Here is a 15,499-nt window from a genome sequence, read left to right as displayed (position 1 = left end):
GAGAAACATGTGCTGTACAAAACCTCATATAAAAGCACTCCTTTCCCATGAATAAACAGAAAAAAACCCAGGGTGAACCAACTACACCAAAATAAACATACTCACAAAATTTCTAGTGACATTTTAAAAGAGTTTATTTTGAATGAGGCAACAAAGAGTAAAAAGCCCATTATTTCAGCCTTTTCTGGGTCTTTTTGTAAGGAGTATCTACATAGAGTTCTAACTACTGTATATAAGCCTGAAAAAAATTATGTCCACACATTTTCCTCTCAGAAATGGAAATATTCATATTTTGGCATTTCTTTCATATGACGCCTGATCTCAAGGCCATGGGAGACAGTAGTAAAACTCCCTTTGACTCCTGTGGTGATCAATGTTGGCAGTAAAACTTGTGAAGAATAAAATAATCACACAATTTGATGAAAAACCTAAAATTTTGCAGTGCAAAAAAATCAGAAAAATCCCTAAATTTCTGGGTCACAAAATTATCCCATAACAATATTTTATTTTTTCCTGAAATTCATGGCTTATTTTTCTAAATAATACTGCTATACACATGTAATGTTTATGATTTGTTTTAACAAAGCATTATTGATTGATTGATTGATTATTTTTTATAATTTAGTGGAGGAAACTATCTGATTTTTTTTTACAATGGGAGGAATTTTTCCTTCTTGATTTTATTCCCAGAATTTATTTACTTTCTTCTTTGGTTTGTTCACAGTGCATGTATTCATCTCCTTTTCTTTTTCTCCCAGAGATAACTATGAGAGTATTTTTGTGGTTAATTTCTATTCTTTGAAATAATTGCATTTGTATTTCCAAGTTGTTCTTTAACAAGATCACAAATCTGACCTTTATCTGAAACCCTAGCTTTTGAGACTATTTACAAAATTTCCTGTACATTATTTACTTGGTCCAACACACAGTGAAGTCAATGTAAAGACTTCCATTGTTCCTAATGGATCAGGCTCATGGCCCAAGTAAAACTGGTTATAATGAATAACACAACAGTGTAATAAAGAATTCATTTATTGGCTTTTGAAGCACATTAAAATAACCCGCTGTAGATTATTCAGTTTCATTTACAAGTACAAACTCAGACAGTATCTTCCCGAAGTTCCAATATGTTGATTGCTGTCATCTTTTAAATACAGTGTGAAACAAATTTGTGATTTTAGCTCTTCTACATGTCCATTCAGGTTCTTATGCGCTGCTGTATATTTTCAATAATCTGCTGAATATTCAGTTGCTCATCAGCAAGCTGCTGGTCAATAAATGTTTGCAATTCTATCCATGTCTTGGAGTCTTGGTCCATGCCCTTCTGAATCAACATGCGTGTTATTTCCAATTTTTTTCTGAGTGCCTCCTCATATAATTGGGGCATTGATTGCCAGTCAAATGGTGTAGGCACATCTATTCTAAGCTCTCCTTGACGAACAGCTATGTATGGCCTTATGCTATCAGTTGTCATTTTCTCAAGATGATGGAGCAACTCCATGATGTACTGGAGGAATGTAGAGTACTTTTCTATAGTCAGATCAATTAATTTTTGTGTTGCACTGATTAGCCTTTCATAGGCTTGGCTGAGTTGGTTATAGGCATCCTGTATTTTCACTTTGACTAGTTTGTTATATTCAGCAGAACTCTTTTTGGCAGTTTCAGACCAATATCGGATCTTTTCCTGCGCAGCAGAAGAGAGCTCAATTGCTTTCTGTCTTCCTTTTCCATCAGCATCAGTAACCAGATCATAATACCTCTGGCCATGGTTTTCCACAAATTCTCGTATTTGATCAGTCAGACGTGAAACCAAGTCAGCAGTATCTCCAATGTATTTGGCATGCCAGTCCACTAGAGCATCTAATAGGCTCTTTAACCAATCTAGCACCTTGTCTTCTACTTCATAGTATTTGACTGACCACCCAACTAAACTTGGATCAAAATATTCCTCCCGCAGTGCTTTTACATATAGAAGAATCTGATGTAATTTCTCTGAAATCTCTTGAAATGTCTTCTGGCTAAAGTCTTTTAACTGAGAAAGGTGTGTTTTAATATTCTCTGTTGAGGATCTCAATTTTTCTGCATAGTCTGAGTTGACAGCATCACTGTACATCTGTTGTGCTTGAACTTTAATCTCTTCAAAATTTTTCGATTGTAAGTTTCTAATAATTTCTTCTACATTTTGGAAAACTTGCTGCACTAATTGTTTCAGTTGCCTAAGCTTTTCTGCAAAGTCAGCCTCATGAAGAGTAGCAAATATCTGTCTGGCTTTGTTTTGCAAATGTTTTAGCATTTCTTTAATTTGATCAAGCACTTCACTGCCTTTGAGAATTCTGTCAGAAGCAGGAACTTTAACTTCCATCTCATTGACAAATGCAATCAAAATGTCAAAATACTCCTGCATTTTTGAAATGCATAGATCAGTAGCTTTTGCTGCCTCCTCTGTAGCCATTACATAGAGTTCTTCACCAGTATACTTCTCAGCCAGTCCAGGGACCCGGAATTTTGTGATCTTCAGGAATTCGATGGTTGAGTCAATCAGGTGCTTTACCCTCTTGTGGTATTCCCTTATTACATCCATTGTAGCATCAAAAATCTTTGTTCTTATTTGCTGGTAGTCAATCTGGCCTGCTTGATCTGATGCTCCTTGATATAACTGTTTAGCTTTGGCTGTCATCTCTTGGTATTTCCCCGTGGCATCGTAGGCAGCTGTGCGGAGGTCAAGATCCATTTCAGCTATTTTTCTTGTGGCTAAATGGTATGCTTTGTCAGCCTTGTTTTGCATGATGTTCTTCAGCTTTAGGGTGGCTGCACTGATTTCCATCCCTGTATGCTCGCGGTGGTACTTGTTAATACTGTCATAGAGCGCCTCCATCATTGTAGGTATCTTTTCTTTTAGACCACTCAGCATGTCTGTAGCAGCAGCATCGTTCCAGTTAGTTTTGATCTGAATCAGCTCAGGCTTCTTGAATGATATCTCACTTTTTAATAAGTCAATTTCTTTCTGAGAGGCAGACTGAAAATCCAAAAAGGATAAGTGAACAAACAGATTCCGATTCAAACAATTCAAATATGATTACATGCTACTTCTGTTCTAAAAACATGACCCTAAATTATAGAGGGATTTTAGATTGGTATTTTCTTCTCTTGCATTCAATTTTAATATAAACTTGGTTTTGTCTATCATGTGTCTGCATATTTTTAATTGCTGTATTGGATCAAATTCTGTCCTTACTCCTAAAAATAGTGGAATAAGAAAGTAAATCAGGGAAGAATTTGGTCTCGTTATTTTTTATAACATCTTTCTGATTCCTTTGTATTACCTGTTAATTGTATCAAAGCAAGATGCAAGAATTACTTGGAAAGGTATCAGTTCTGCTCATTCACTAAGCTCTCGTCATACTATTGTTAAGATTCTATTTAAGTATTTTATATGATGAATTGAAAGAGATCCACTATCTTAATACAAAAGCATTAGAAGTATGCAATCCTCCAATGCTTTAAATCAACAAGACTACTAGCATAAATGTTACTCTAGTTTTGGTCCCCCCACTACAGAAAGGATGAGGACAAATTGAAGAGAGTCCAACAAGGGCAATGAAAATGATTAGGAGGCTGGGGCACATAACTTATGAGGAGAGGCTGAGGGAACTGGGGTTATTTAATCTGCAGAAGAGAAGAGTGAGGGAGGATTTGATAGCTGCTTTCAACTACCTGAAGTGGGGTTCCAAAGAAGATAGAGCTAGGCTGTTCTCAGTGGTGGCAGATGACAGAACAAGGAGCAATGGTCTCAAGTTGCAGTGTGGGAGGTGTAGGTTGGATATTAGGAAACAGTATTTCACTAGGAGGGTGGTGAAGCACTGGAATGGGTTACCTAGGGAGGTGGTGGAACCTCCATCCTTAGAGATTTTTAAGGTCCATTTTGGGAAAGCTGTGGCTGGGATGATTTAGTTGGTGTTAGTCTGCTTTGAGCAAGGGATTGGACTAGATGACCTCCTGAGGTCTCTTCCAACCCTAATATTCTATGATTCTGTGATACTCAGTATGATTAAGGGTTGTTAAATCAGACCCTAAGAAAGTAAATACATTTCCCTGATTTCAATGTTACACAATTTAAATTCTTAATTTTATGTGATACCTAAATTAACGTATCGCTATCTTGGAATATTAAGTCTTTTAATTCTGAAGTTATTGTGGTAGATTCTCAGGAATGGAATTTTTTGTTGCCAAACCCAATAAGTGGCTTTTAGCTCTGTGCCTCACAATATACCTGAGATGTGTTAATGATTCCACACAAAACCCTTGACAGGGACCTAGAACTTAGGCTCAGTATCTCATTACCATCACTTCAAGGTTGCTGGTTCTAGTTTGGGCCATTTCTACAGTAAGTACAAGTACAGTAGAACGTCAATTTTTATCTTACATATGACCAGTTATACAATCCATTTTCCCCAACAGAAGAAAAATCACATAACAAGAGATAATGAGGAGCCCGGTGGCACCTTAAAGACTAAGAGATTTATTTGGACACAAGCTTTTGTGGGTGAAAAACTGAAGAAGTGGAGTTTTTCACCCACAAAAGCTTATGCCCAAATAAATCTCTTAGCCTTTAAGGTGCCAGAGGTGTTTTTTTTTTTCCCACGAAAGCTTATGCTCAAACAAATCTGTTAGGCTTTACGGTGCCACTGGACTCCTTGTTGTTTTTGTGGATACAGTCTCACCCGGCTATTGCTCTGATACATAACAAGAGATGTCATGAAGAACAAATCAACATCCCTTCACATTCCCGTGCCTTCAATGCATTTAAATTGTGTTGCAGTGATTTGAAGGGCAAAGAGAAAGTAGTGCAGTGCATCATAGAGCAACTTTTGCACCATACCTACTGTAATTGCTCAGTCCTCAATTAGTTCATAAAATAGGGCTTCTACTGTAATCTGATGGCTGTACAGTGGTTTATATGCAATTAGTTTGATGCCCTTTGTTCACTTCCTAATGGATGCATATTTTTGATCTCAAAGCTCTGCCAAGACTAAATAGGTAGGGAGCTTGAACTATTTTCTTACCTCTAAAAGTGTTTACAGAGATATTACTTCCAGACTGGGATTAAGTCATATTGATGAGATTGGATGGCGTAAAAGAAGCTCACATTGCAGGATTAATATGCTTTCCTTGGACAGAAGTCAGTTTTCAAAACTGTCACTCTAGCCCGTTTAGTAAGCATTACAGTCACTTTAAAAGGTAAAAATCCAAGCCCCATGGTGTCTTTTTGCTTCATTTCAAGCCTTGCTTACCTGTTGAGTTTGGTAGTAAATTTTCCCCCGGAGAATATCTGTGTCCATCTCAACACGAAAGCCCAGGGTGCCCGCAGAAGGTGAAGATACCGATGAGGAGATCCTGTGCCTATCTCCCCAATAACGCATCTGAACATCAGTAAAGGTTGGGCTGGTGATCTTTAGTAATGCAGTGTGAGCCAAGACTCTGATATAACCAAGAACAGAGTTTAAGAAACAAATGAATGCTAAGCCACAGGGCAGCTCCTAAAGAAATACATATTGCAGTATGATTTCTTACAGTATCTCTAGTGATTAATAAAAGTATAAAGAAAGCCAAAGCAAGCAAAAGAAAACTAAGAGTTTTACTATCCACATTTTATCTTGGGACTCTGACTAACACATATGCAAATGCAGGGTAATATACTATACTATTTTCTCAGGCAAAACTCCATACTGAGGTTGGTTAGGAGTTTTGGTTGAATTAGGACTGCAAAATAGGCCCTGAATGTTGTTAGCTGATTCTTACAGTCAGATTTTTACAAACGAGCCTCCTTCTTTTTCCATCTGTGTACTGCAGGCACAAATACATGTAGACAGAAATTTTGTGCCCACACAGTTATTGTTGCTTGCAGTCACTGTTACTAAGCCCCTGATATGCAGATGAAATCAGGTAGTTGGACATCCAAGTCACTGTAAATCTGAGCATAAATAATTGCAGGTGAAAATTAGACTTCCAATGACATGTGCTTGCAGAAAGAGAGCCTCGGTGGAGGCTTTGTTGAAAATCAGGATCTTCGATTATATGAAAACCTTAGTTACATCTCACCAGTTATGTGAAATGGCAGGCTCTTCAGAACAGTCGTATTCGAGAAGAGTGCTTTCCAGCTTCCCGGTTATCTATTGGGAGTGGAGTGGTGAGGGGTAGCCCAGGGAGCAAAGGGAGCACATTTATTCTTTATAATTACCACGAAGCGCTTTGTAGGAGTTAGGTTTCTAAGCCATAGTCTGTTTCTTGTCATTTTGTCTATTATGAACCATGTCACCTAAGCAACTCTTTACCTAAATCCTTGCATAGTTAGATGTTCCTTATAGTCCACACTCATGTCACGATGTGAAAAGCTGGCTGTTATCTTTCCCACAGACACATCACCTTCATTTCTGCTGGTTGATACAGCTGCAAAAGAAAGATTTTGCATTGTGTGAATTTCTGGAATCACTGCAGAAAACAGATCACATGGTATCCTGTATTTCAGCTGGATACATCACTGTGAGTCCATAGTCACACACCACTGTGTGGTAAGAAGTCAGATGCCCACAACTGCAAAATACAAAAGGGCATGCATATATCTGTTTTGTCCCAGACATTTTAAAATGCAAGAAATGTACTGTAGCTAGAAAAGTAGGGAAAATAGGGAAATAAAAATTGGGAATTTTACAGTTCCTTCTTCATGTCTTTTATTGTCATTTGGATATAAAAGGCCCTTTTGCTTTGCTTTTTGCCCTTGATGCAGAATATAAATGGAGCTTTCTCTTCTACAGCATGTCATTTTACATTTACCTCTTGTTTTTACTATAACTTTGAAGTTTGGTGGTGCTTATAAAAGTGGCTCTAAAAATGTTTTTGTGGTATTCTGAGTGTGTGTTTCAATAATTTTTAAATCAGATGTTCTCAGTTTCCAAGCAAAAAGATGGATATTTTTTTAACTGACAGCCTTACAAACTGATCCTGAGATCAGTCAAGCTGGATTCTCTATTACCACCAGTGATAGAGCCTAACTAATCCAGATCCCATTCAAGTCAATGAAAAAATTGCTACAGAAGAAATTATTCCCCTAGTTAATCTGTGCAACTCTCTGAGCTTTCGGTTGATTTTTACAAGAGTAAAAGATTGAGCCTTTAATTGATACTTACTAAAAATAAACGGGTTGATGATATGCAAGAAGAAATAGAAACTCTCTCTTTCTTTTAGCTATACTGGCTATGCAGGGCTAACAGGAGTGAGAAGAAATAAAGTTATTTTGTCACTAAAATGAACACAGAGGAGGAAAAGGGATCCTCTTTTACATTCCTCTTTCACAGTACAACTGCACTTCAAAACACAAAATAATTGTTGAGAAAAAATAATGTTAACATTTTCAACCCAAATTTTGGAGTATGAAATTCTAAAGTTCATCTTACCTTCCAGGTCATATTCCAGGAACTGTAGTGTTGAACTGGAGGTAGAATCAATGGAATATGTAAAAGAGTCCTTGTTGTTTTTTACGTCTGTTTTCCAGGTGACATTATACAATGGTGAAGCAACTCTGAAAGATCCAGTCAAAGAACCGAATGCAGGGAAATAAATTCCAGCAGGCAAGGATATTTTGAGAGGTGGGATCTCTATTTTCTGCTCAGGAATTGTAACTGTTGGCAAGTCAAAGTCTGCAATCTTACTAGCCACTTCACTCAGATCCACATACATATTACCAAGGGAAATGCTTTTTGGAAGTGTGAACTGAGATAGAGTTATTTGGTACTGAGGTACTGTCACCTCAAAGTATGGAATTTTATATTCTTCCAGTGTAATGTACTTGTTTCCTACATCTACTTTGGGGAATCTCATTCTTGGCAGAGAGGGTAAATTGATGTCAAAAGGCATTATGCTTAGCTTGTGTGGAACTTTTATATTGCGCAAGTCAATGGTATATGATGGAACTTGCAGGGTTGTGAAAGGAACTTGAAATTCTGGAGTTGTGAGAACTGGATCTGGAGATTTTAGATGCATCTCAGGAACACTGATTGTGAAGCCGTCAGCCAGTCTGTTCACATATATAGGTAAAAAGTAACCATCTTCACTTTTTGTATAAACTATGGATGCAGAAGTATTTAAATACTGCTTTGTGTCAGCACTGGTAGTGAGGTCCAGTTTCAAGATATCCCATAAACTCTTTTCATAAACTGGAAACACAATGTTCCTGAGGAAATTGACATGTCCTTCCAAAGACCCAGAAATGTCAAATTGTGCCTTTGATTTTTCATTTGCTAACTGCATATCATGACTGAGAGATAATGACTGAATTTGGCCTTCACCCTTCCAGCCAAGTTTCTGGTTTTCAGTGTTGATGTTCATTAAAACTTCCTGATTAACTGAAGCTATGTCCAGGAAGGAATTTGGTTGAGTAGCTTGTAGCTGAAGAGAAGCTGACATACTCCAAGGAACCAGTTCTAAAGTTACTCTGCAGCTCTGAGTCCCTTTAGTTCTCAGAAGAGGGGTACATTGTGCATAGTTTTCCCCATTGTGCTCCCAGACTGCATAAACACGATGTGTAGATGCTTCAACAGCAACTTTTTCTGTCATTTCCACATTCCAGATTCCATCTGCTTTAGAGTTAGCCTCCAGCTTGACTGAGGAGCGAGCTCCATTAGAGTTCAGGTAGGTATTTGCCTCATGCATTAGCATCCCAGAAAATGGATTTAAGGTGTATAACATTCCATTGATGTTTCCTTTTGTTGCTGTCTCTACAGAAATGTAAGATGTAAGACTTTCCAGAGTAAGTTTGTGATCAACTGCACCTTTAGCACTGGCACCATATCTAAGAGTATCAAAATCATAATTTAAATTAATGGCTGAGGAAACAGTAGGCTTGGACTTAGTGTTTCCTGTAAGCTCTTGCTTGAAATTCATTTTAAAAACTGGAATGTTGATCTTTGCATTTGTTGTCACTGAAGCTTCCATATTCCTCTTTGTGAGACTAACAGTGCTGTCATGCTTTCCTTCCATAAATTTATTATTACTCAGGGACAATGCTGTGGCCAGTTTCAAACCTCTTTTCCTTGTCAGGCTTGTTGTAGCATCTAAATTAAACTGCAGTGCATCAATGACAGAAGAAGATGAGGAACTGAAGCGAGCAACAATATCAGACTGGTTGAAAAGCCCAACATTTGTATTCAAGGTAATCACACTGGATTTAAATGAAAAGTCATAGGTAATGTTTCCCAAAGCAGGAATCAAGATATGGTTTGAAGAGCTGTGCACTGTGAATTTAGGAAGCTTAAGTGTGCGCATATCTTTGGGAACATGAAGGACCGGCATCTCCAGCGACGGTAGGACTAATGTGTAAGACGGCACTGAAAACCCAATAAGTGGAATGGTGAAGCCTGTTGTGCTTATTTCTTTGGGGATCACATAACCAAATGCTGGCAGCTCTGCTGTAAAGGGAGACACCTCAATGTTCACAATGGGAATGGTATATCCAGGAATCCTGAAAGTCCGTGGTAGTTTGTTGAATGAAGTTTCTACTTTATATTTGTCAAACTGTATCTTGGCTGTGTTGTATGAACTGGTGAGAAAATCTAATGCATTGTCCCTTCCTTTCTCAAAATGTCTGTTGAAGAAGATGATGTACTGATTAATTGCTTCATGCACTGCTTTTAAGGGAAGTGGGAGTGAGTGCATGTCTTTGTTCTTCTTATATTGGGCATTCAGATTTAAATCAAAGGATTGCTTTGTAGTCTTCAATAAATCCTTCAGGCCTGTCTGTTCCCACAGTGAATACCCTCTCATCATCTGAGAAGTTTTGATTCCAACATAAGGAATGTGAAATTCAGGAATTGATAGAGGAATGTTTAGGAAGTCCAGGTTGGCTTCACCATTCATTTCCACATGAGCTTCAATCTTGTCTTCAGTGTTCCCAGCAGACATGCTGTGGGAATATTTGTACTGATTGAACCTGCCACTAGCTTGCCAATGGACTTGCTGAGCAGAGGAATTGAGTGCCAAACCATAGTTATTCAGAAATTCAATTTTGCCAGTCAGCTTCAATGGAAAACTAACTTTAACATTCCCATCATTGTTTGTCGATATGCTAACTTCAAAGGGCTTCACCAAAAAGGCAACATTATTATTTATGGTTCCAGCAACTCTCCCATTGAGCTTAGCCACATGATTTCCTTTTATTTCGACTTTCATTGTTGCAAGCTGCCCTGTGCCTTGTACACTTAAAGTGCTATGACCCACATGTTGCGACTCAACTTCAGACTGAAGCTGAAGTGTTGCATAGTTTAGGAGACCACATTCATAATTCACATTCTGGTTGATTTTCAAGTATTTATCATTTATCCTGTTTTCAGCAGTAAATGCAATAATGGGCCCCTCCATCTTAAAAGTGACACGGGAGTCATGGGTGCCTTCATCGGAGAAATCAGGAGAAGCCCATTTCCAGTTTCCTTTACCATTGGAAGAAAATGATATGTGTCCTGCTTCTAACTCTGTTAGCATGTCATTCATCAGATCAGCCTGGCTGGAGAGGTCAGCTTGTGGGTTGTTCAGTCTGTGCGAATATGTTGTCCTGCTCTGCATCAAAATTTTCCTCTCTAGCTTGACTAGTAAGTTGTTGTGTACTTCCATCAAATTCTTTGTAGTACGTAAGCTTGTAGTAGTTTCAGCTTTCCCCTGTACAGAAGTCCCCAAAAATATCACTTCACTGTTGTGATCAACTTTAAGGAGTGTATGGGTGACTTTCATGGTTTCTTTAAGGATCAGTTGCTGCATCTCAGGGGCTGAGAGGCGTGCGTCCGCGTTCACAGTGAAAGCAAGGAAATCTAATCTGGATGTTGCTTGAGCTGAAACAGTGGCTACAAATTCTGGGCTGTTTACAGAAGCTGTAGTGTTCTGAATGCCAGCAAAAGTGGACAGTGTGAAGACTGGAGAAGCTATTCTGAAAGCACCAGACAGTTTGCCGAATGTAGGGACAGTGACTGTGTGTGGAATACGTGGCAGGTGGTACTCTGGTATCTGAATGTTAGGAATCTGGAACTCATTTAGATTTAGTTTAGGGATCAAGAATTCAGGTATTTGTGGCTCAGGTATATGAATTTCTGGGAAAGAAATGTCAGAAAAAAGCATATCTTTCATCTTTAGTTCTCTAAAATACATGTCAGGTACTGGCAATTGAAATTCACTGGACATCATTTGGTCTATTGTTTTCACTATCTTGAGTTTGATTTCATTCAGGTCAATTGTATAAGAAGGAACCTTATAGGTATTTAGAATAGTAAATTCTGGGGTAGTAAACCTGACTGGAATTTGTATGTCTTTAAGTTTTTTTATGTGGATTTGATAAGAAGGGATATGCAGGTCAGTTAATGGAACTACGAAATCTGGTGTTTGAAAAGTCGCTTCCCGGAGAGCTCGGAGACTGACTTGAAAGGCAGGTATGTTGACTAGGCCAGTTCTGATTTCAGGAACATTGAAACCTGTTTCAACCAACACATTCACTTTTTCCGCCCATTTTTTTACATCATACTGCTCAGCTAAAAGAGCAATCTTCTTAGAAGCAATGTCCCATTGGTCTGAAATATATGTGACAATGGTATTGTAGAACTGGCTTGCCTTCTGAAGATATCTCTGGCATTCTTTTGGAATGTCCATTTGATAAATCCTGTCTCGTAGATCTTCCAGGTTTTCATTTAGCTTGACTTTCAGATCAGCAAATACTGTTGAGCTTAGGAGGTCCCTGAACCAATCAATGACTGCTGTAAGCTTGGTGTCTTTTAATTGTTCCATGAATTTTGAAACTGCAGCATTGACATCCTTCATATACTGTTTTAATGCTTCTGCTTTCTGTGAGAGTTCTAGGGTTCTGATTTCATCATTGATTTTCTGGGTAATTTCCCGGATTTTGTTGTTTGTTTGATCTACAAACTGGTTATAATCAAAATTCTTTAGCTGTTTTATGACCATGTCAAGGAATTTGTTGACTTCATCCATCAATTTTTGATAATCAAATGCTTGCACTTGCTTGACAGCATCATCAATAACACTAACAATTTTATCAAAGAATGATCTTATGTCAATTTTTTTCAGGGAAATGGTTAGCTTTTGGACAATTTCTTTCACTTTATATTGGTCAGACAATTGTATCATCCTGTCCATTAGAAACTGAGCCTGCTTGTCAATCTCATACTTCATGATCATGTCATGCATTTTGCCTCGGAAAGCACTGATCTTCTCAGCAACTTCATAATCCTCCATCAAATTGAAAAGAATATCTTTAATTTGTTCAATAATTTCATTCATTTTTTGAACTGGTAATGAACTCCTGATTTTTTCTAGAAGCTTTTTAATGTCAACAGCCTGTACCTGTTGTTTCAAATTTTCTGCAATATGTTTGGCATCAATATTGTGAATCTGACTCTTGAGCTCTTCTAGTTTTCCTTGTACCTGAGCTAAGATTTTGTATTCAGCATCCATATTTTGAATCCAGGCTTTGGCACTGCTTTCTATTTTGCTTGGGTCATACTGAGCAATAATGGACTGTAAGTCTTGAATAGTGTTAATCATCATTGCACTGATTTTATACTGTTGATCCAGAACTTTCATTTTTTCAACTATTTGGTCAATCAGTTTTTCAATAACTATTCTAATGTCATACTGATCATAATTATCTCTGATATGTTGCTCAAGTTGTATCAGGTAAATCTGCAGCTGAGACAGTGCTTCCTGCAAACTGATTCTGGCATTTTCCAGTGCATTTTGGATGTCATCAGTTGTTATTCTATAGTCCTTTGTGAAAGCAACCAATTTCTCTTTCATGCTGTTAACCTTGCTTTTGAAATCTAATTTGTTCATGTAGTCATTCACCTGCCGTGGGAGCTTATCCATAGTTGTCCTGTACTTCCTCACATATTGATCTATATTTATGCTTTTAAAGTACCTTTGTATAGACTGCAGTGTGGATAGAATCACACCCCTGATTTGTTCAAAGTAAGCAGGCAGGTATTCTAGGAATGGCAGGTTGACAACATGCTCATCCTTGTTCTTATCATATTTCACAGAACCAGAGATGCTGAATTCTTGAGGCTGTTCCATGGCATCCCTCAAACCTAGAACATCAATTAAATTAATTGGTTCAGACATTAATGGTACTTGAATTGGTGAGTCCATTATAGTGAGGTCTGCTAAAGCTTGTCCGCTAAGTTCCACACCAGTTTTTTCTGCATCATTGTAAGCACCGAGGTCCTGCGTGTATACATTATTGTTCACTTGACTCTTCAATTTCCAGGCACTTGACTGCTCTGATGGAGTGAAAAGCATATGGATTTTGTTATCAAGTAATGTAGTGTATTTTTTTCCAGTAGTTAGGCTGTGACTGGTAGATCCTTTGTAATCATGGGAGAACGTTAAAGCTAGGGGCTCTGCTTTAAACAGGAATTTGCTGTACAGTTGTCCAGTATGTTCCCCCATAGCAAATAGTCTCCCATCACCAGTGGTGTGTACATCAGCAGTGACAGTAAATGGGGCCATAGCAGAACGTACTACATTGGTGAAATGCAGGGATTTTGCATCATAGTTTGTATTGATAGTAATTGAGGAAGCAAGCCCTGCAACATCCAGGTTAATTTTGTGGATGAGTGCTGTGCCTTGAAGTTTTGCAGCTGTGTCTGTTTTAAAATTTGCAGCCAGATCAGCATAAGTGATGGCATATGTATGCTTCACTTCATCTGTTCTGTAGGCTCCTCTCACATTACCAGTCAGCGTCAGCTTCAGTGGCTCCAGTCGTAACTGTGCTTTGTTGGTTACATCAGTTTCACTGTATTTTAAGTCATTGTTCAATTTAGCTGTGAGTGAATAGGGCTGCAGCTGTAGCTCAAAATAATGCTTGTGGGACTTGTCAGAGCTGATGGTATTGTCTAATTTTGAAGTAAATGTTAAGGATAAGCCAGGAATGTTCAGCTCATTCACGTGCTCAAGATTCATTTCCTTGTATGATCCCATCAAGCTATTTGAAAACTTGAGTCCTTCTCTATTAACTCTAAAGTTTAAGACATTTTTGCTGTCCATGCCCAGAATTGTGCTCTGATATACGCTTCCTAGTGCTATTTCCGTTAGGGCCATTCTTCCATCTACGCTGAATTGTGCATTGTGTTTACCATAGCGCCCCTTGGCAGTAACTGCCAAGGTGCCTCCAGAAGCATCAATTCTAGCATTCATTTCTTTCTGCAACATTAGTGGATTAAACTGCAGGTTTGTGGTTGCGCTGCTGGCCAAACCATCCTGGTTAATCCTTAATGTAGACTTATGTGCTGCTCGGTTTCGTTGACCATTCACAGCAACATCACAATTTAGTTCAAGACCCTGGGAATTAAGGGAACCTGAAAGGACGGTGTAATACCGGTTTTCTTCATAAGTTGCTTGGTATTCAGAGTGAACTGCAGCCATTTGCTTTGCCAATATTAATTCAAACTTGTTGAGACCCGCGAGATTTTGGTATCTTCCATTTGTTTCTGACTTCACATTCAGTCGGCTCTTTTCATACTTCAGTGAAGCTGTGTTTGTTATGATACCACTCTGAATATTAGAGACTGAAGTGACTGACAGTACATCATCAGTTCGCTTGCCAGTTATCTGGTTGGTAGCGTGAAGGTAAGATGAGTCAAATGTCAGATTGGATTTCCCAGTTAAGTCGTGGCTGTTTTTGTTATAGGTGCTTGAGAGAGTGTAAATTCCTTTAGCAAAGGCTGAAGCAACTCTCAACTCCCCTTCCATTTGTACTTTGTTGATATTCAAATTATTTTTCTGGCTGAAATCCATATCTGTAGAAAAGGAGAGCTGAGTGCCCAGAGTGCTAGATGCTGTCAGTGAAATGGTCTGTTTTACAGTGAGAGTAGGTTCATATTTGTTTGTCCTGATATATTTAAAATTTGAATCTAGGAGTCTGTGATGTAGGGAACTTTCATATGTGCAGTCGAATGTATTCTGATCATAACATGCTTCTCCAGAACCTGGAATAGGAGATAGGGAAGGGGGAAAACAAAAGATATAAAAGGTATAATAAATATATTACATTTCCAAGACAAAATAATATACTATTTATGATACCATTAAACTTTCAGAATTGCATATTATTTTGTTCAAAAAGCCAACACTGTTTTGGTAAAGCAAATACTAAACATTTCTATAATATTGGATATTTGCTGTCTGCAGCTAAATTTTCAAAAACAGCCTTTAAATTAACTCTTATTGTGATAATACATATAAATCTATCAGATGAAATAGGCCATACCATTGTTTAAACTTGAAATGAACAAACTATGTGCCAAACAAATCATCCAGATTACAGTGTTCATGACACATCTCTTTCATCGTCTTCATTTTTATTGTGCATCATGCTAGGATTTTCAAAAAAAGTCTAAAGCTGTTAGGCAGGTAAATCCCATTGAAATTTAGATTTAGGTGCCCAGCTCCC

At 38.1% G+C, this 15,499-nt stretch overlaps 1 protein-coding gene across 1 annotated transcript in view; it reads right to left on the bottom strand.

The window, feature by feature from the left end:
- Positions 1–1,192: 1,192 nt before the first annotated feature.
- APOB (apolipoprotein B) overlaps positions 1,193–15,499 on the bottom strand; it is a 61,360-nt gene continuing 47,053 nt past the window's right edge. The window contains exons 26-29 of the mRNA XM_030558431.1: positions 7,452–15,035; positions 6,333–6,447; positions 5,292–5,478; positions 1,193–3,016 (exon numbers count right to left, since the gene is read on the bottom strand). Coding sequence (XP_030414291.1) covers positions 1,199–3,016; positions 5,292–5,478; positions 6,333–6,447; positions 7,452–15,035 — 9,704 coding nt within the window. The 3' untranslated portion in view covers positions 1,193–1,198. The remainder of the gene's footprint in view (positions 3,017–5,291; positions 5,479–6,332; positions 6,448–7,451; positions 15,036–15,499) is intronic.

The sequence above is a fragment of the Gopherus evgoodei genome, chromosome 3, assembly GCF_007399415.2.
Source record: "Gopherus evgoodei ecotype Sinaloan lineage chromosome 3, rGopEvg1_v1.p, whole genome shotgun sequence".
NCBI lineage: Eukaryota > Metazoa > Chordata > Testudines > Testudinidae > Gopherus > Gopherus evgoodei.
The sequence above is the reverse complement of the archived record's forward strand: the minus strand, read 5'-3'. Positions and strand labels throughout refer to the sequence as shown.